Here is a 20158-nt window from a genome sequence, read left to right as displayed (position 1 = left end):
CCAAGCAAGTATGAGAAGGGATCAGGAGAGTTGGAATGGGTGGGTGAAAATCTCCGAAGGTCAGGGAGCTTGGAAAGATTCCGTAAGTGATGCCGGGCTCTCCTTGCTCCTTTGTGCTGCCCAGCAGGCCTAGTCTGGGCATGGCTCTGGGATGTGAATGGTATGAAGCAGGGGCTGGGAGGATAAGCTCCTTTCTTCTCCTCACCTATCTGTTGGTCAAAAAAGAGCTTCAGGTTTTGGATTGAGACATTCAGACACGGAGGCAAGCAGTGGGACAGTGTAGCAGTGGCGTACCCCCAGATCCCTGCCAGAACCCAAACTGACGGGGGAGGGAATGGGAGACGGACCGAAGGGCGAAGCTCTGAACACCTCACTGACAGTATCCTGCCCCCAGGTCACATAAATTACTACTGGAAGTCCTTCTGTGGGATGCTAAATTATATAGATGAAGAGGTCCCTGGGGCTGGGGATATGACCTCCCTCCATGAGGGAGGAGGCTGCTCGCTGAGGCCCATCCTCACTCTCCACTCCATCACCAGCATTGGGCAGTGCTAAGAGAGGGTGTCACTCCAGGGTCCTCAAGCATCAGATGACCTTGTGTCCTAATTTTGCATTCTCTCCCTATCCTAATCCTGGTTACCTTTGGTTTGGAGACTCCTTTCAGACGTGGATGAGGGGGAAGGATGACCCCTCCTGTTAAGCCCAGCCTAAGTTCCCACGAGACATCCTGTCCACCCCACCCCCTCCCCCAACTCCCATGTCCCTCAACCCCAAAGGACTCAGCAGTAGCCATCGTCTAGGGGAGCTCGGGGAGCGGATCCTCAGGGAAGGGAGAGTGGCTCTTTCAGAACTCAATCTTGCAGGCAGGGAAGGACTCGTCCTGCATGACCACGGTGCTGCTGCTGGCCAGGACTAGAACGTTCAGCTGCTGCTGCTGCTCATGGGTCTGCTGGTACCACTCACGCGTCACCTCTGTGTCATGAGTAGGGATCAGAGTCACCTGGGTAGGAGACAAGACAGCCTAAGGTGAGAATGCGGAGGGAAGGGAAGTTGGGGGATGGGCACCTGATGGTTCAGGAAGGACCAGAGCAAAGGTTCCATCCTCCTTTCATGAACAGAGACTGTGTTCACTGTTGCTCTGAGCAAACTCTGACCAGACCTCCTCCCTGGTGTTCCTTGCCACTCACCTGAAGATTCTCCCCCCACTGGGCCTTGCCCTCCAGCAGGGCATCCAGCACAGCCCTGCTCGGCTCGCCATTGGCAGGGTCGTTCCCACTGACCACATAGTAGGATGCACGCACTCGTCGGAAGAAGTCGAGGTCAGCAGTCTTGCCGCTGCAGTGATTCGGGATGTAAGCGAGATCCACATAGACAGGGGCACCAGAGCCGCCCTTGGAACCCAAGGCTGCTGTAGAGACAACACAGGACTCATTGTAGAGGGAGAGGAGAATTCTTGTGGCAACCATCTTCCTTCCTCCCACTGGAGCCCCTAACCAGCCCACACCCAGACCCAAACCAGTCTCCCACTCTCCACGTTATACTTACTTGGTCCTGCCTTGAGTCCATTGACTAAGCCTTTGGACATGGGGCTGTGCCCATCCTTTTCCTCTCCTGGGGTGACCTGGCTTGTAGTGCTGCGTGGTCGGGGTGGGACCCGGGAGGCTCGATCTGCAGTCCCTTTACCAGGGGTGGGTGAGCGTTTTCCCCGAAGATCCAGACGGCGGGCAGGAGACGCTGGCTTAGCCCTACCCGGGGCCCTGCGGCCAACTCTCCCCTGTGCCTTTTCCTTCTCCCGTAGCCTCTCTACCCTTCCAGACTCTGAGCTGAGCCCCTCGGGGTCAGCCATGCACACGTCAGGACGGGGAGGGGCTGGCCGAGGGTCTGGCTGGGGGAGCGGGGGCGGGTCATGGCCGGGCCTGGGATGGTGAGTCCCACTGACCCCACCAGCTTTGTCCACAGGCAGGAAGTCCCCATCTTCATCCGAGTCAAGGGCTGCCTCAGCTGTGATGGATGGACACTCCTCAGTTTCTGGAGGAACGTCAGAATCTGACTGTGAGGAGCCTGAGTCACTGGCTGACGTTGGGGGTGTCTCATCTGCCACGGGGCATGGGCCCCCTGTGGCCCCTGGGGCTCCTGCCCGGTGCCGCCCCCCTCTCCCTACTAGCCGAGCCTCCTCAGTTGAGGGGTCACTGTCATCTGTGGACCGAGGGAGAGGAGGGTTCAGGAAGGAGGGGGAGAGCTCCCCGCGGTGGGGCCGGGGTTCAGTGGCACATCCCTGGGGCCCAGCCTCCGTCTCGGGGGAGCCGCTTCTAGGCTGGTCTCCAGGGGCCGCTCCAGGGCACGGCAGCTGCTCAGGGGAGAGCAGCGTGTCAGGCCGGGGGCTCCTCTCAGCTCCCTCAGGCCAGCCCCCACGCTCCCAGGCAGGGCAGGCCTCAGCCTCGGCTGGGGCAGGGCCCGGGGGCTTGGGGCTGGTTTCAGTTGGACCATTGGTGGCACCATCTCGGGAGGGACCCTGGGAGGGGCTTGGCTTCTTGGCAGCTGCTCCTGAGCACTCCAGGCGACAGGGCAGGCTGCCGTCATCCATGTCCCCGGGCAGGCTCGGAGCTGGAACTGGGGCCAAGTCCAGGGACGCTGGAGGTGCTGGGCTCAGAGAAGCGAGGTCCCAGAGGCCGTGGGCAGTGGCTTCCATTCCTGGGACCAGCTCTATGGACCCTGGTTCTGCAGCTCCCAGACCCAGAGGGAAGCCCTCAGCCACACTTGAAATCACAGGGGTGGTGGCCTCCGAGGAGGAGCCTTCAGACAGCACGGGAGAGGCGGGCCTCGGCAGACTGGAGAGGAGAGGGGCGCCGGGAGATCCAGGTGATGGGAGCTGGGGCAGCGACGAGTCCAGGCTGGGGGCCTTGGTCACTTCAAGGTACTCATCATGCCGGGCTCTGGCAGGGGGCCCTGGAGCCAGAGCCAAAGCCCGGTCCCCAGAGAAGGCAAGCGACCCACAGGGTGCTGAGCGGGGTTCTGCTGGGGAGGGCAGCTGTGGAGGCGCCGGCTGCAGTGAGGAGAAGCCAAAGGCTGATGCAGGGAAGTCCAGGCTGGGTCGGGCAGGACCCAGGTGTGAGTCCGAAGAAGGGCTGGTACGTGCCTCGCTTTCGGGCCACAAGGCAGAGGGGCCAGCAGGCGTGGGGTATGGGGGACTTGGGGACTGGGCCTTTTTTTCGGGTTGCTCCCGAGCCCCCTTCTCCAGCTCCGAGTCACTGGGGCTGTCATCCCAGGGACCTCGTCCTGGTTCCTTGGGGGAGGGGGTTCTCCGATCTGGACTGCAGCTCAGGATGTGACCATTCAGCGGTGGGCTTGGGCCTTGGCTCTGGGGGATAGGAGCACGGGGGGGTACTGCAGGTGGGGTGAGGCTAGGGTCCATGCCTAGCCCTGGCTCAGGCTCCTGCCTGGGGGGCACAGCGGGTCCTGCCAGAGCTGCATAGCTGAAGGCCGGAGTGTCGAATTGGAGGCGATGGGGTGAGACAGGAGATGAAAGCTCCTTCTCTGCAGGTGTGTCTTGGCCAGCAGCTTCCTCCTTGGTTGAGATGTGGGGGGGCCAGTCCCCAGCAGCTCCAAGCGGAGGCTCTCTAGTGGGGCAGGCAGGACCCAGCCCTGTGAGCATCATCTGCTCGTAGATGTCTGCGTACTGGAAGCTCCGCTCATCTGGATAGGGAGTGGGCTCTCTCTCCTCTGGCTCGGTCTGCTCGGGCTCCTCAGAGGCATGGCTTTCACTGGCCTTGGGGACCTGTGAGCTCTGGGGGCTGTGGTCAGGAACCCCCACTTCTTCTTCCCTTTCCTCTTCGGCCTTGCGGTAGTCCTTCCCTAGTGGGGAGTATGGCCCGCCTTCCAGCTCAGCTGCCCCCTCCTGCACTGCAGCCACACCATCATCCTCAGCTGTGCCCCAGGAGAAGGGTGCACAAGTGTGTGGCTCTGGGGCAGGCGTCGGGGGAGCGGGAGCTGGGGAGAGAGGTGCAGGGGGCAGGGGTCTGTCCTTGGGCACCCATGGTGGGATGTCAGCCAGCCAGGAGCGGGTAGTGGGTTCGTCCCTCATCGGTGGCAGGAGCTTAGGATCTGGGATGGGGCTCTCTTGCTCCGGGGCCGGCAGAACCCTCTGTGCAGCCATCTCAGGCGGGGAGGCCGGAGGAGAGATGATCTCAAAGGGGGAGCGGGTCAGCTTGTCCTCTTCCTCTGGTGGCAGCCCAACTGGTGACTCCGCAAGCCAGCGCTCCACCTCCAGCCCCTTCTGTGGTGCAGGCTCCTGAAAGCCCTTGAAGTCCGAGGCCCAGGGACTCTGGGGTGTGTGCTCCAAGGGGGGCACTTCCTGCTCATCATCCGGCCCCTCATCGAGGAAGGTGCTCTCCCGCTCTTCTGTGTACCGTGGCCGGGCCCCCGGGCCCCCCAGCTCATGAGGGAACCAGACCTTCCGCTCGCAGCTCAGCTCCTGCCAGTACGTGTCCTGCTCCAGGACCACATCCTCTCTGCCCCTCCAGTACGTGTCTTCCTGCTCAGATGTGTCCTCCCACGTCCGGGCAGGCTCTTTCTGTTCTCCAGCCGGTTCTCTGCTGCTTGGAGGTGTTTCTCGCCACTCCTGGACCACATCCTGCCCCTTCTGGTACTTCTCCTCCTGCTCCCAGGCCTTGTCCTCGTGCACTGGGCTCTCTTCCAGCCCCAGAGCTTTCCTCTTCTCCAGCACAGCTTCTTTCTGTTCCACAGCCTTGACTTTTTCTGGAGATTTTTCCTCTAGGATCTTCTCCTTCGGTGCCATGATTTTATCCTCCTGCACAGGGCTCTCCTGCTCCTGAGTTTTGTCCTTCTCTTCCAGAAATTTATCTTTTTGTTCAGTGGCCTTAATGGTTTGTTCAAGTGCTTCAGCCTTCTGTTCGAGAGCCCAGTATTTCTGAGCTAAGGCCTGGTCCTTCTGTTCTGGGGCCTGGTCCTTCTGGGCCTTGTCCTTCTCTTCTGGGGCCTTGTCCTGTTCAGAGGCTTCATCTTTCTGTTCTAAGGCCTTGCCCTTCAGTTCAGGGACCGTGTCTTCTGGAACAGTGTCTTTATGTTCCAAGTCTCTGATTTTTTGTTCTAAGATTTTATCTTTCTCTTCTGGGACCTTGTCCTCCTGTTCTAGGGCCTTGTCTTTTGCTTCTAAGCCTCTGTCTTTAGGTCCTAAGTCTTTATCTTTTCCTTCCAGGGCCTGGGCCTTCTGATCCGGGGCTGTGTCCCTATGTTCTAAGCCTCTGTCTTTAGGTTCTAAGTCTTCATCTTTTCCTTCCGGGGCCTGGGCCTTCTGATCCAGGACTGTGTCCCTGTGTTCTGAGTCTCTGCCTTTTTGTTCCACAGCCTGATCCTGTGGCTCCCCAGCCTTGTCCTTCTCCTCCAGAACCTCATCTTTCCGACAGATGGCTGTGTCCCTCTGCTCCGTGACAGTGTCCCTCTGTTCCAGGGTTTGGCCCTGCTGCTGAAGGGCTTCATCCGTGGGCTCGGGTCCCTTCTCCTTCTGCTCTGGGGGTCTGTCTTTCAACTTTGGAACTTTGCCTTCCCACTCCATGACAATATCCTCCATGGCAGGGCTTGGCAAGGACTCAGGGCTCTTGGTGAGGGAGCTATCAGGTGTGAGAATGTGTTCACCCAAGCTTGTGATCACTCCGGGTGAGTGCCTCCCATCTCCTAGCAGCGCAGTGGGAGAGAAGGAACTGGCGGGTAATTTTCCATCAGGGCTCTCATCTGTGATGTCTGCCCGTGCGGAGTATCCACTGGTCCCATCTGTGGGAGGCGACACTGTGGCTGCCTGGGCTTCTAGAATAGACACAGGGGCTAGGTGGAGAGCGGTGTCCTCAGCCTGTATCAGGGACCCCTTTTCTTCCTTTCCAAGGCTTAATTCCCCAAACTGGAGGGTGCCAAGGCTTTCTGGAGACAGCTGCTTGGAAGAGATGTCCAGCGAGGTCTCCTTGCTGGGACTCTCCTCTGAGAAAGACAGTGACCGGGTGTCTTCTGGAGATCCCTGTGGCCACAGGTCTGTGTGGAGGCGCTGCTCCGTCAGGCTACAGGGAGACCTCGGGGTGGCGTCTTGCTTTTTGGCAGCATCTGGGGAGACCACGCTGAGGACAGAGAGGGACTCTGCCTCTTCAGGGGAGAGGCCTTGGTCAGGAATTTGGAGCACCTCCTCTTTCTGAGGTTCCCCAAGTTCTTGGAGTGAGGTTCTCAAGTCTTCGGGTAGGGCTTCTGTTTCTTGAACTGGGCCTGCGGGCTCTCCCACCTCCATAGTCTCGAGGATGATGGCTTTGTCCTGTTCTGGCAGCAGCTGGATGGTGCGGCCGACCTGTCCCCCAGCTATGCTGATGGGTACCTCCTGGGCCTGGGGGCTCCTCGGAGGAGGCGCCTTCCCTTCCTCCTCCAGTGTGCCCTTGTCAGGCTCTGGCTTGGTGGTCTCTTCTGCAGCAACTTCCTTGCCCACACCTGGGATACTCTTGGTATCTCCCCAGGAGTCTGCTTCCTGAAAGTCTTGGGGCTCAGACTTTTCCTCCACTGGGGACTGATGAAAGGGCGTGTGGGTGGCACTGGGTGGGCCAGACGGTGGCGGAGAGGCCATCTTCACTGTGCTGTCATCTGGGCTGAGGCAGCGCTCCTCCGCCTCTCCAAGGGCTGGTTCCCCTGGGTGGAGGGCGTGCCCGGGGGCAGCAAACATCGGGGGTCCATACTGACCATGCAGTTTCTCTGACATCTGTACACTGGCGGTCTCCTCCTTCTCTTCCTCCTCCAGGGCCCTCTCTCCAGACAAGCCTCTCCCTACCATCTCTCCTCTCTTCTCTGACTCCGCAGTCACAGAGAAGTCCTCATAGGGTGGTGACTTGAAGCCTTTGTCTTCTTCCAGTGAGGAGGTGGGTGAGATGGTGCCAGCCGATGGCACGTAGTCCAGGCCCTGAGTGGCTTCAGTGCGGGATGAGGGGATGCTCGTGACCGTGTCAAGCAGCAGGGAGCTCTTGCCCGTCTCCTCTGTCTGTGGGGCCGTGAGTGAAGCCACGGACTGGTCCTCGGCCACGGACGTGGCAAAGGAAGAGAGCTTGTCACACTCAGTGATCGAGGTGGCCGAGGACACGTGCTCCTCTTCTGCCAGGGGGGCGGCCACCATGTTGGGGGGGTAGGTGAGTTCCGTCTCTGGTGCTCCGTAGGCCTTGCTGGCGGTGGCAGGAACAGCGGTGTCAGCAGGCTGGCTGGCCTCAAAGGGGCCGGGACCTTCAGGCCCAGGGAGGTCATAGGTTCCTGTCGGAAACCTAGGCGGGGCCGCGCGCTCCTCAGGCTCGTCATGGATCTCTTCATCCGAGATGGTCTGCTCGGTCTCGGAGTAGCCAGGGATCGTCTCGTCCTGGATGTAAGACACGTGCTCAGTGGCTCCTGCTGGGGTGGCCAGGCTGCTGAGGAATGACGAGGTCTCCTTCTCCGGGGCCTTGCCTTGGAGTCCCGGTTCCCGGCCGCCGAGAGCCTCTTTGCCCCTTGGCGTCACCTTCAAGGCTTCTTGCATGTGCTTTTGGTAAAAACCCTCTGCCTTTGTCTCCTCTTCTTCCTCCTCATCGGAAGGCGGCAGCTCCTCCATCTCCTCTAACTCGGCCTTCTCTATCACATCTTCCTTTACCTCAGGTTCACTTTCCTCTCGGGCTTCTGTTCTGTCAGGGAGCCCCTCGGCTTCCTTTGGCTTCTTTTCCTCCCAGGTATCTTTCTCTTCCTCTGTTTCCGCCCCCGAGTCTGGGCCTCTGTCCTTGCTGCCTCGTTCCTCAGGGACGTCTGGGACAACCTCTTTCTCCTTCATCACAGGTACTTCTGCTTCCAGCCCGGGGACAGAGGGTGGTGCCACCTGAGCCGCTGTGCTCGGGAGTCCCTCCTCGGCAGTGTCCGGGGGGAGCGGTTTCTCGCCTAGTCTTGCGTCCCTTTGCTCGGTCAGCAACTCCCTCTCCTCACGTTTCAACTCCTCAAAGTCCTGTGTAAGGTCTTCTGGTGAAGACAAGGCCAGCTCCCTTGCTGGGAGGGGCGCGGCCCCCTTCTGGGCCGGGGGTGTGCGGGGCTCGGCGGACAGCTCCTTCTCCCCACGGGTAGCCCGGCTCTTGTCCATTTTGACTCTGCCAGGGGCCTTGGCTTTGTAGAGGGTCTTCCGCACCTCAGGGGTAAAGGGCTTCAGGTCTGGCTTGGAAATCTTTTTGACCTCAGGTTTGGTGTCTTTCTTCTTCTCCTCCTTCTTGGCATCCTTCTTTTCCTCCTTCCTTCCTTCATCCTTCTTGAGCTCCTTCCTCTCCTTCTTGATCTCCTTTTTCTCTTTGTCTTTTTTCTCTTCCAGCTTTGATATCTTCTCTTTCAGGTGCTTCTTCCCCACTTTGTCTTTGATCAGCTTTCGCTTCTCTGCCTTCAGTGCCTCGCTCGACTCTGTCTTCATCCTCTCGGGCTTGGCGGGCTTCTCTGGGGGCTTCTCAGACGACTCTTTTGCTTTCTTTTCGGTCTTGGCTAACTCTTTGGCCAGTTCTGAGCGAGCCTCCTTGGCTCCCTCTTCGGCCACCTCCTCCCGTTTGGCCAGCTTGCCCACGGGTGTCTTGGTCGTGGCCTTGAGGCTCTCTCTGCTGTCAGCTCGCTGTTTGATTTTGCTGGGTTTGAGGTTGGCAGGCACAGCCCCAGTGGCCAGGTCCTTCTGTGTGGCCACAGGGTAGCGCAGGAAGTCCAGGTGTCGAAGCTTTTCCAGGCCCTCCAAGATCTTGTTCTGGGGGGCATTCCCTGGGAAAAGGACACGCACGATCTTCTCAGTGGGGTTGGCTGGCAACCAGACCACCAGAGCAGTGATGGAGGTCAGGTAGGGCACCGAGATCTCAGCCTCCTTCCCGTTAGCCAGCACGATGCCCGTCTTGGCTTTACTGTTGCCCGCCCACTTTTGCATGAGGAACTGCATCTCCTTGCTGTCCTTGACAGGGTTGAGGACGTACATGTCCAGGCGGCCCACACCCATCTTGTGGAAGAGGGTGAGAGGTTCTATGGTGTTGCTGACCACGCGGTACAGGGGCTCGGCCTGGATGCCCAGGCGGTTTAAGTGCTGCAGAGTGAGGCAGGCCTCCTCAATGCTGCGCTTGGCCTTGCGCGAGGCATCCGGCAGCCGCAGCTTATCGGGCACGTTGAAGAAGACAACCCCCAGCTCGGGGGAGATGAGGTTCTTCACCCAGTCGCTGTAGCTGCTGGAGCCCTGGGACTGCTCCTCTTCCAGTTCTGCCACTTTGCGCTGCAGAAGCCCGTTGATGCCTGGCAGGTTGTCGGCCCCGATGTGGGTGAGCAGCACCGAGTCGATGCGGTCCAAATGCCGCACTAGCTTCCAGAAGCAGGACTTGCGGTCAGAGCCACCGTCCACCAGGATGTTGAAACCATTAACGGCAAAGAGGGCCGAGTCCCCGCGGCCGCCAGGGAAGATGTAGCAGCAAGGCTTGGAGAGCTTGAGGAAGCCGCCTGAGGTGGGGGGCTCCAGCAGGTCGAAGGGGGACGGCACATCCACAGTCTCAGAGACGTACTCGGAGAATTCAGCCACGCCATCCATGGTGGGCAGCGTGGGCTCAGGGTTTAGCCGGAGGTGCAGGGTCTCTTGGGAACTGGATAGTCCCAGGTGGCTCCAGTCACCCTCCCCTAAGCAAGACACGGTGAGGAAAGCCTGGATCCCAGGGTCTCTGTTGCTGAGTAGTTGGGCAATCTGGAGGAATGGGAGACAAAAGGCCTGATCAGGTCACTGGGGTTGTCTCAACCCGACTCAGATTCAACCTGCTAGTCTCCATCTCTCTCTGAGGTGATCTCCTACCATTCTGCCAGCATCCCCGGTGGTCAAGGGCCATAGGATTTTCCCTTCCTTGGATCCCTCCCCACAGCTCTAGGCACACCCCATGTTCTATTCCTCCTAGACACTGGGACATAGGACTCACCTCTGGGTTGTGAAGGACCTGGGCAAAATTTTGATAGGAATAGGTGCCACTCTGTAGGATGAGGTCTCCCCCAGGCTCTAAACTCTGCCCACTCAAGATCAGCAGTTTGTGAGCTGATGGGCTGCTGAGGAGGTGGTGAACCTACAGCAGAAACAGAGGATTGGTCACGATGGAGGAAGCCCAGGAAAGGGCACTGAAGGTTCCAGGTCCCCCTCAGCACGGCAAGGACACGCTCCCCCCTGGGAGCCCCACAGCACCTCCAGGTGGGGCTGGAATTGTGAGGCAGCTTCGATGGCAGAGAGAGCGTGGTTCAAAGCCAAGCCTGGGGATTCTTGGCACTGGCTGGGGTGGGTTATGGCGCTTTCAGCAGGCCCTTGAGGCCAGTGCGGCTCAGGCCCTGGCCTTACCTCAGAGCTGATGCTGTCGGCACTGGGGTTTACGAGGATGACAGTCTCTAGGATCTCACTCTGGTGGCAGAGGGTCCTCTGGCCTGAGGGAGAGATGCAGGAATTTGTATTGAGGGAAGTGGGTAGAGACTAAAGTGGAGAGGCATTGTGTAGGGCAGGAGAGGAAAAACTGCACCATCAGAAAATGAGGCTGGGGGAAAGAGGAGCCTGGCTCTCCTTGATCCTGCCACTTTGGGACCTGCTGAGTAAGGTCTGGGGACTGGCTCCGGGCTGCAGTCCTTCCCTTCCAGGGTTTCCTCCTTCCGCACTGGCTGTCTGCTCCCTCCCCTCATCTAACACCCCCTCTGCCTGGAACTCCCGCCTCAGGCTGCCCTGCTGACAAGAACCTTTTGTCCCTCTCTGTCGCTCTGGAGCACTAAGCTCCTGGTGCTGCCTGGGGATGGGGGGCTCAGCTGGAGGAGGGGCTTCTGCGACGTTGATCCTCACTCAGCTTTCTGCTCACTAGCTTGCCTCTGCCCAGGGCTTTCTTGCCAGAGTGCCTGGAAATAGGGAGACGGCAGTGGGGACGGACTCATCCTCTTTTCAAACTCCCATCCGAGGCCCAACATCCCATTCCAAAGGCCTCAGAGCAGTCTGAGCTATCTAAACCCTAGGGAGTTACAACGCAGAGGAGAAACAGGACCTCTTAATCTGTTTTCTGGTTCCTCAGAGGCCAAGCCTGCACTCACAAACACAGTCATCCTGTTCCCACCACTAAAGGTTTCCGTCTCCCACCTCAGCTCCACGTCCCCAGGCTCCTGGTTCACTCCCCACAACCTGACCTCTCCGAGAGAACAGTTTCTCCTCTTGCTCCCGTGCCTCTCCCATGGGCCTTCTGTCATAGGGAGGGGAGTCTGGGGTGCACAAACAAGAAACAGTTAAGATAGGAGAGGTTCAGCGTGTTCCCCAGGCTACGGGGGTGGGGTGGGGGACAGAACACACACCAGGCAATGCAGGAAAGAAAGTGCTAGGTTAGAGAGGAGATCCCGAAGAAGGGTGCTGCCAGCCCTGGCTCCTCTCGCCCTCACCGACTGAATAGGTGGTCGGTGTGGAAGTGGGCTGTCTGGAGGATACCGGTGGGAGGACTCATAACCTGTCCCCCAGACCCTCTTCTGTGACCCAGCGCTCTCTCCTCTCTCTGGGGCTCAGACAAGAGGACCCCGGGGCCAGGGCCTTTGTTAAGCGGAAGAGCGATGGTGCCAGGATCTGGCGGATCTGGCAGCTGCAGGGAAATGAACTACCGATGGTGTCCGAAGACCAAGGCCCACGCAGGGTGGGCGGGGCCCATGCGGAGTTCAAGGGTTCTCTTCTGTTAACTTGGGAATTGAGGGACGCTTTGAGGTCAGTTCAGAGGATGAGAACCACCTCGGAGTCAGCAGGGGGCAGGGCTTGGGCAGGTGAGGGATGAGGGGCTTCAAGGATTCAGGGAGCAGCCAGCCCAAGGCGGGCTCTAAGTAGTTTAGATTTGGAAGGGCCGCTCCACCACCTCCCGCAACCCCAGCACAAACGCCCAAGGTCAACACACGTGAGCTAGGAGGATCAGAAAAGGAAACATCTGTGATACAGTCCAATTTGCTTTCTCTCCACTGCCTCGGTTCCCCCACAGTCTGCCATCGCCCCCAACCCCGGCCCCCTAGACTGGTTTGTAACCACCAATTCCGGTCTTGGCGTAAGACCCTATGGCTCACCCTGGGCGCTCTGGCTGTGACTGGCCACTACTCCATGGTTTGTATCCCGCGCCCCTCCTTTTCGGGGCCGGGAGGAAGCCCTCTGCCTCTCTTCAGCTCCCCGCGCAATCCCACCGAAGGCCACGGACTTGTTTTGCCGCTTTCTTCGGAGAGGACTGCTTTGAGTCAGGGGCACATCCCCAGGCCAGGGATGGGGTTAGTGGGGGCGGGGGTGGCTGCGGGTGCGGAGCCGGGAGGGCAGGTGTCTCCGCAGTGAGGCGGGCGGGAGGGGGCCGGGCAGCTGCAGTGTGCCGCAGTGTGTGAGTGTGCGCGCTGAGCTCCGGCTCCGGCTCCGCCCCCGCCCCCACCCCAGCATGACAAGTCATTTTCTTGGCTGCCTCTGCATGGGGGGTGGGGAGGGAAAGGGGGGGACGCCGAGAGGAGAAGAAACCGGCTCCTCTGTTCGGAGCCCCCATCTTGGGAAGAGAAGCGGAGATGGGGGTGGGGCCGTGACTGGGAGCCGGCGGGGTTGACAGCCCTGGGAATGCGGGGCAGCTGCTGGGGAGCGAGCGCTCCCCGTCTCCGAGACGGCCTCTCCATCCCCGGAGGCAGCCAGAAAGAGGGGGCTTCGAGTCCAAGTTTCAAGCTCGAAGGTTGCCGGGAATGGGTGTGGGGAGCACACCGCACACCGGCTGGTCTGTGAAGAGGCGCGTGCCACGTCTTAACGACCCTTTCCTCCCTTCTTTTCCAGTGTCCCCCACCTTCCCTTACTTGGCAAAAACTCGCGGTCCCATTCACCCCCCTGCATCGGAGCAGCTGAGCAATCCAGCAGCTGACACACAGAGACTCTCCCATTCGTTGCATTCCCACAACATCCGCCTTTCCCTCTAATTCTTCTGTCTCTACCAAAGACACAGCCTGTCTCTGACTCCGTCTGAGCCCCAGGCCGCTGGGCAGAGCCGGTGACACCACCCTCTGCGGCTGCCCCTGGGCGGCTGCTCCCAGCTCAGCCCAGCTCGCGCGGTGGCCTGTCACAGTGCTGGCCCCACTGGCCTCCGCCTGGCTCTGGGTCCAGGCTGGCCCCACAGTCAGTTCATCTTCTCGGCTCCCCACCCTGCCCACCCCCGCCAGGCTAGTTCCAGACACAGCAGATTATGTTATCAACTCCCTTTCCCATTACCCGCATCCCACCTCCCCAGCACAGCATCCCCCACGGCCCCATGCCAAGTCCTTTGGCCCGGTTAGGTTCTTACCCGGGATGTTGGGGGGAGACCCTCATGGAGGCTGCTGCTCCGGCCTCAGCCGGCAGCTTCGGAGAAGAGTCTGCGGCACTGGGGTGGGAGTTGGGTGGGGGGGAGGGGGGCGCTTGATGGTGAGGGCGGCGCCAGGGCGGGGAAGAGGGGCTGGTCCATGACGAGGCTCTAGAGACTTAACTGTTTCTTTGCCTTCACAGTATCAGCGCTCTAGTGCTTCTGATTGGCTGGGGGCTGAGGAGTCGTCTAGCAGCTCAAAGAGTCAGGGTGGTCTCCAGTGGCCTACGGGGCGGGGGTCCTTCTCCCCCAACCCTGCTTAGTTAAGATACATTCTTTTAGTGTTAGCCAAAGACCCAAACTCTGTGCTACACATTGCCGGGGATATAGGAGGTTGGGCCCTCCCCTTTCTCTCAGGAACCATCTGCTGCCTCTCCCCGAAGACTGGGGGAACGACCTTCAGTCCCTGGAGGAGCAGGAGACAAAGAGGCTGGGGGTCTAAAAGCTTAGGGTAGGAGTGAAGGGACTACTTGAGAAGGCTAGGGATGACAGAAAGGAGGCAGTTGCGCTGAGCTCTGCTGTCTTCCGAGCCACAGCTGTAGACATGGGGGAGGGAATGTGGCAGAAAGAAGTCATTTTAGGTTGGGGGGTAGTTTGAAATTCTGGAGTGGACACACAGTCCCTAGTCCATCTCTAGCCCATCTGGGGTGGGGCACAGGGGCCCTAAGACTGCCTACAATTCTGTGCCAATGCAGCACAGCACTGCAACCACCCAGGCACTGATACTTGGAATTCTTGTTCTTTGAGTATGAAGAGGCATTTTCTGAAGTTTCAGGGCACATTCTACCTTTCAGTGAAATAGTTAAAGGGATGAAGGAAGATCAGCAGGGCCCCAGGCCTATAAGAGTTTCTTTCTATAGACCAATTATTAAATGTCACATAAAGTACACTTTGGACTACAAAGATCTTATAAGGACTTTGTAGGGTGTTGGGTCCCTGTTCTTCTCTGTACTTTACTATGTCTCTCTGATGTCTTCATTTTATAGGGTCTTAATCCTTTTAACATTGGTCCTGTTTCCCTTAGCCTCTTCTGTCTCAGATTTGGTGACACGCTCTAGGACTCAAAGAGAGGACCCAGGGAGCTCTAGCACTGAGTTCCAACCGGTGATGCTCAAGTTCCTACAGGGTCCTTCCCTGCCCTCTTCCCTCCCATCAACCCTCCCCAGTCCTGGGCAATTCCTCCTGCTTCCTCCCAGTGACATCCACTCACTCTTCCCTAGCACCGGCTCCACCCTTGCCCCTGGCTGCCAAGAGCTGCTTTTGAAGGTCAGAGAAGCCAAAATAGTCTCTGCTCTCAGTATCCCCATCCCCCGTAAACTGGAGAGGAGAGGAGGAGCTGAGTCACCAGTGGGGGGGGGGGGGGGACTAAAGAGGGGGAGGAATCTTTGCTCAGATCCGGGGATGCAAAGCAGTAACATGGCAACGGCCCCATTTGGATAGAGGAGGCCATCTGCAGAGACGTACAACACAAACCAGGCTGAGTTCCGAGCATCACAAAGGGGAGACACTTCCTTTCTGCAGCTTCATAGTTCTTATTTTCTCCCACCTCGAACCTTCTCTCTCCTCCCTGCTTTCTAGAGCTCTCTGGAGTGTCCTAAGAGGGAAACTTGAGTAGACATGTGGTTTGAGAACAAAATAACATTTCCCAGACCATTGCAGAGCCCACCCTTATTCTCAGCTATCACCCCCAAGGGCCACACCCTGGGCAAGGTTCCAACTCACAATGGAGTTTTCCTTCAGCCCTCACCATCTGAACAGCCTACCCACCACAACCACACCTCCATCCGCTGTGTTCCTTGGCTCTGCTGCAATGCAATGGTGAGATGCCAAGGAAGAGAGGCCCGAGCTCAGACACAAAGTGAGATCAGAAGTCCTGGATCTGAGATCTGACTCTGCCATTTTACTAATCATGTTTTGAAACAAGCCACTTAAGGTTTCTGAAAGATGACTTCCTGAATTCCAAAATGAGTATAATATTAGTACCACCCTCCAATAGCGCCACAAGGAGTAAATGACATAAAAGATGAAAAAGTGCTTCATTCCTAGAACCTTAAACCCATAATGCACAAATGCCACTGGAAGTCTGTCTCCCTCTTGTGGAAGATTTATGAGAGGTCACCTAGGTGATCAGCAACTCCTAAACCAGAATATCTCAACTCTAGATTAATTTAGCTCCCAGGTAAAGCCATGACTCAAAGTGCCTGTCAGAAGGGACTTCACGTACTCTTCATGTCCCTCCTTTCCCATTTCTGACATCGGTGCGAACCCCAGTTCTAGGGGCCAATGAGCTGCTGTATCAGTTCAGAATAGGCTTCATGTTTGCAGAAGGAACAGAACTAACACTTCCTGAGCACATCAGTGGTGATGCAGCATCAGAAAGAAGGCTTCCAAACTGGCCCTTGAGCCTGTGTCTGTTTTAGTCCCAGAATATCAATCATGAATTATAAATTACGAAACCCTCTTCCTTCCTATATGTGCTCAATAGTAGAAGCAGTATCACAGTTCTGAGCTTAAATAACTCCCACTGTTCTAATTGTTTTGGGGTTTGTTTTAAAATGCTTGGAAACTCCAGAGTTTTTTTTTTTTTTTTGCAGGAGTTAGAAAGGAAGCTTCCAAGTCACCATTGGAGACCAAAGTGGTACAAAATTCACCTTGGAAAGCCTTTACCACATTTGACCACTAGAAGGAGCTGGGCCACTGACTCTCCATCAAAGGGTCCCCTTCCTTTCTGTGCGTGCGTGTGTGTGTGTGTGTGTGTGTGTGTGTGTGACTCTCCATCAAAGGATCTCCTTCCTTTCTGTGTGTGTGTGTGTGTGTGTGACTCTCCATCAAAGGGTCCCCTTCCTTTCTGTGTGTGTGTGTGTGTAAAGGGTGGTGGAAGGAATGATTGTACTCTCCCTATGTGTGTGTGTGTGTGGTGTGTGTGTGTGTGTAAAGGGTGGTAGCAGGAATGATTGTACTCTATCATTACAAGATACATTTTTGTCCCCCCTTTTCAGCATTTTGACCTAGGGCTCGAGGAGAGGTGAGAGAGATGGTGGCCCAGCCTGTGGGGTGGGCAGAACAGATAAAATCGTAAGCTACTAGCATATGCCATGGAGCTCATCCCAGCAGCCTGGTTCCCTTGGCCTCCCCACTAATGGAAGCTGAAGGGAGGGGCAGTGTCTGCAGCTGCTCTGGGCTGACTGTTGTTTGTGGGGACAGCTGAAAGAGGAGCCAGCAGGGGTGGGGCTGTGGCTGTCTTGAGCCATGTAGGTTTTTCCAGGAAATTATACACTATTCTCCAGGGACAGAGACAGGCCACCATGAAAAATGTCCAAACCTAAAAAAATTCAGAAGTAAGCCCTGATATTGGGTATAATTGTCCTAAGCTCCTTGAGGACACCATGCTAAAACTCTGTTATTGAAAAGATCTGGTAGGTGTTTGTATATCAGTCTGAGAGGTCCCTGAGAGTAACTATGCATCTCCCTGTAAGTATTTTCCCAAGCATCCCCAAATCTTCATCTGAAGAATGGCTAAGTTTTTTGGTTCAAGTTCTCTTCATTCTTACATCATTCCAGAAAGCATCCTTCTCTCACATCCATGTCCAAAAAGACAAGGTTCGAAAATTCAGCGTGAATTAATAATAATCAGCAGATACTTCCCAAACTTCAATTGAGTCATTAATTTCATCTGCTGTCATCCCTTTCTCCAGCCTTGCACCAAAGCTCCTAGGATTAATAAAGTGGTAAAACTGTCGATTTTCACATTGTTAGAGCTAATGGAGGAAGCCATGGCATAAGTATACTAAACAGAAGGAAGTCTCAAAACAGTGACTGGTTAGCTTCATAGGAAGCCAGTCACATCAAGAAGATGCCAGCCTCTAGAAGGAGCTGGGCCACAGCATTTTCAAAATGCTGCACATAGTTCTAAGATAATATAGCATTAGTCACATTAAACTTGTCTTCTCTCTCCAGGAGCAGCTCTAGAGGAATAGGTGATCAGGGCAATGACCAACGATGTGGCAGTTAGCAGGAGGAGCAGAACAAGAAGGGGAAGTGACTGTCTAATATAATGGATAATTGAGAATCATCTGCATAAGATACAAATTCAGTCATTTGATGGTAAGGACTGTTGAACTGGGTGGATTTATATTCCATAGAGACACTGGTGTATGAATTGGTTTGCCGACATTTACCAATAACATGACCAGATGCCCAAGCATTTTTATAATGCGATGTAGAGCTTTCTGTAAGTCTTCCCATAGGTACTGTCATGGAATAATAGCTTCTAAAATGTTACTTTTCTCAAATTCCTGACCATTTCTCCCAAGCAGCAGAATGGGAAACTGCATCCTGCAAACTTTGATCTCAGAGCCAAATCTCAAAGTATGGCTAGCTCTTGCAGCAGTGAACCCAGGAAACCCTGCTTCCACTTTGCATTTGATGGTGCTCATCAGCCTTTGGGTCAAGGTTTCTGCTCTGTTCTGAACATCTGCTGACTGAGCCAAAGGAGGAACCAGAAACCCTAGAGGCTGGAGGATAGGCTGTGCAGCCTGAGGGAAAGTGCTAAGCAAGGATCTGGAAAGGTGAGTGGGGGAGTTCAAGGGTCCCTGTAAAGGGAAGCAAGGAGCCCAGGGTATACAGAAAGGGGAACACAAAAAAGAGAGTGAACTTTTACATAGGAGATGATTAATCACTCAAGAGGTACCTCATTCCCTTAATGCACGTTGGCTGTCCATACACCACCCCTTATCAGGTAGAAATTACATTCTCCAGGCTTCCTCCACCATCATGCCATTTGTCTGTGAAGTGACCTGGGTATGTGGAGATCGCTATAGAGCTCTACAGCATTCCCCTCAGGAACCCCTCCCTGCTCCCCAACCCAGACTTCCCACAAGGTCAGTTCTGCCAGAGAGACTGGACCTCTGCTCTTCTGTGACCATCCCTCACCCACAGCACTGAGACAAATGACACTGGTCCTAACCTTTGACCTCTGACGAGAAGTGAGCTAGATGCCGGGTAATGAAGAGTCTCAATTGTTGGTTCAAGTCAATGGATGATAAATCAATGTTCCAGGAGAGAATGCCTGTGAGAGAAAAAGAAACAAAGAGAGACCCAGATAAGGTCAGAGGGACTGGACTTCGGGGAGCATTTCCAAGCTCACAGAAGGGGTAAGGAGAGGGAGGGGATAAGGATGGTTGTCATGATCAGCCTCACTAATGTATTTAAGAAAGGTGGCCAGTCCTATGTCTAGCTCCCGTCCTGTACCATTCTTGGACTTTGCTTGAGCTAGGGGAAGGAGGGCAGTTTAGGCTAAATTTGGTCATTGGTGAATTTGTATGTAGGAATTTTCTTACAGAGTTGCCCAGTTGTGATAGAAGTGACACCCAAGGGCCCATTTCCAGATACTAGGGGCTGCCTTCCCAATACAGCTAAGTAGAATCCTGGGCTTTCCTCCTGTGGCCCCCTCCTTGCCTCCACTCCTCCGTGGCTTGCTTCCACCCGCAGGTGGCTCCGCAGCATTGCGCCACAGGCAGTGGAGGGCTGAAAAGCTTGTGGCCACGAAGGTCACTCTTTCAGATTGGCCGCTAGCACTGGGATATTTGAGATCTGTCTGCAGCATTCAGAAAGCACACTGTGCCTGTTCAGGAACCCTAAAGAAGAAACTAAGGTAGGGACATGGACTCTGCATGGGATGGTGAGGACTTTCAGGACCTCTGGCCCAAGACACTGCGGGAGAGAGGGGTATAACCGAGGGCATCCCCACCCAGGCAGTGCCAGCTCCCCCACTCCTACCCCCACCCCTGCCTCAGGGAGATTGCGGAACGCCGTGGGGCGTGAGGCGAGGATGGGGTTGTGAGATGCTGGCAGTTTGGGAGGATACGAACGCGTGACATAGAAGATGCAGGTGACAGGGGCTGATGATTCAGATTAACAGGGCGCGCAGATCTCAGGAAATGCACACTAGGGATAGAGGATGCAGACGGCAGAGAAGCACGGGATGGAGGATGTCCCGGGCGCAGCCAGGACAGCAGCTCACCTTGTTCAAGGTGGGCCCGAACGGCCCTCAGCTGACTCTCTGTAGCGATATCTCCGATCACGATGAGCAAAGAGTGCTTCCGCAGGTCCCAGCGTGCCGCCGCCACCACGGCTCCGGCCTCGCGCAGCGGCTCCGCGGGGTTCTGAGCCGGCGGAGAGCCGGGGCTGCGGAGCCCTAGCCCGGGACTTGTCTCCATGGCAACGCCGCGAGGCCGCCCGGGCCCAGCCTCGGTCTCCATGGAAACTCCGTTGGCGCGCTAGGCCAGCCGCGTCCGCTGCGGGGAGAGTGCGCGCGGTTCTTAAAGGCCGGCAGCAGAAGTCGTTCATTGGCTGCTGCCTGTCAGGGGGCGGGGCACTGGCGCCGCAGGGGCGGGGCTGCGGCCGCGACGCTCCGGCTCTGCGGTGTCGCTGGGCGTGGGGGGCGGGTACCGAGGTGGGGGATTGGCTTTCCCCGTCCGTCATCACTCGTTTTCCAGAGGGAGCTGATACTCGGACTAGAGTAGGGGTGGGGGCTCTGCGGGCCGGGTGGAGGGGCGAGTCTTTTGCCTCCGCGCCAGAAGAAGCTTCTAGGTAGTCTGTTTCCCGAATAAGTGCTGTCTGGCAGTTCCGCAGCCTCGACAGTACTGAGGGGCGCCATCTTGTCCCTCTCTGCTTGAGTTTGGTGTATCCTTCAGTCGGTGTGTCTGTATTATCGTTGTTTGGAGGTGTGTTTTTTTTTTTTTCTTCCCTCCTGTCACTGCCTGCCAGGGTCCTAG

General features: G+C 56.7%; 1 protein-coding gene across 1 annotated transcript; it reads right to left on the bottom strand.

Moving 5' to 3' along the window:
- Nucleotides 1–834: 834 nt before the first annotated feature.
- MAP1A (microtubule associated protein 1A) lies at nucleotides 835–19642 on the bottom strand. The gene is made up of 7 exons (XM_068991329.1): nucleotides 19405–19642; nucleotides 18349–18450; nucleotides 10367–10449; nucleotides 9960–10100; nucleotides 1546–9733; nucleotides 1188–1408; nucleotides 835–1000 (listed from the first exon to the last, which is right to left on the bottom strand). The coding sequence occupies exons 1-7, from the start codon at nucleotides 19640–19642 to the stop codon at nucleotides 845–847; spliced, it is 9129 nt and encodes a 3042-aa protein (XP_068847430.1). The 3' UTR covers nucleotides 835–844.
- Nucleotides 19643–20158: the final 516 nt, after the last annotated feature.

This window comes from Capricornis sumatraensis, chromosome 19, assembly GCF_032405125.1.
Source record: "Capricornis sumatraensis isolate serow.1 chromosome 19, serow.2, whole genome shotgun sequence".
Lineage (NCBI taxonomy): Eukaryota > Metazoa > Chordata > Mammalia > Artiodactyla > Bovidae > Capricornis > Capricornis sumatraensis.
Note: the sequence above shows the minus strand (reverse complement) of the source record. Positions and strands in the feature narration are given on the sequence as shown.

Bases quoted from the DNA above. Each gene is read 5' to 3' on its own strand.
- MAP1A (XM_068991329.1), bottom strand. From the start codon at position 19,642: ATGGAGACCGAGGCTGGGCCCGGGCGGCCTCGCGGCGTTGCCATGGAG. The intron at 10,450-18,348 runs GTTAGGACCAGT...TCTCTCCCTCAG, and splicing joins CTTCTCGTCAGAGGTCAAAG to GCCAGAGGACCCTCTGCCAC. The intron at 1,409-1,545 runs GTAAGTATAACG...TTGTCTCTACAG, and splicing joins TGGACTCAAGGCAGGACCAA to CAGCCTTGGGTTCCAAGGGC.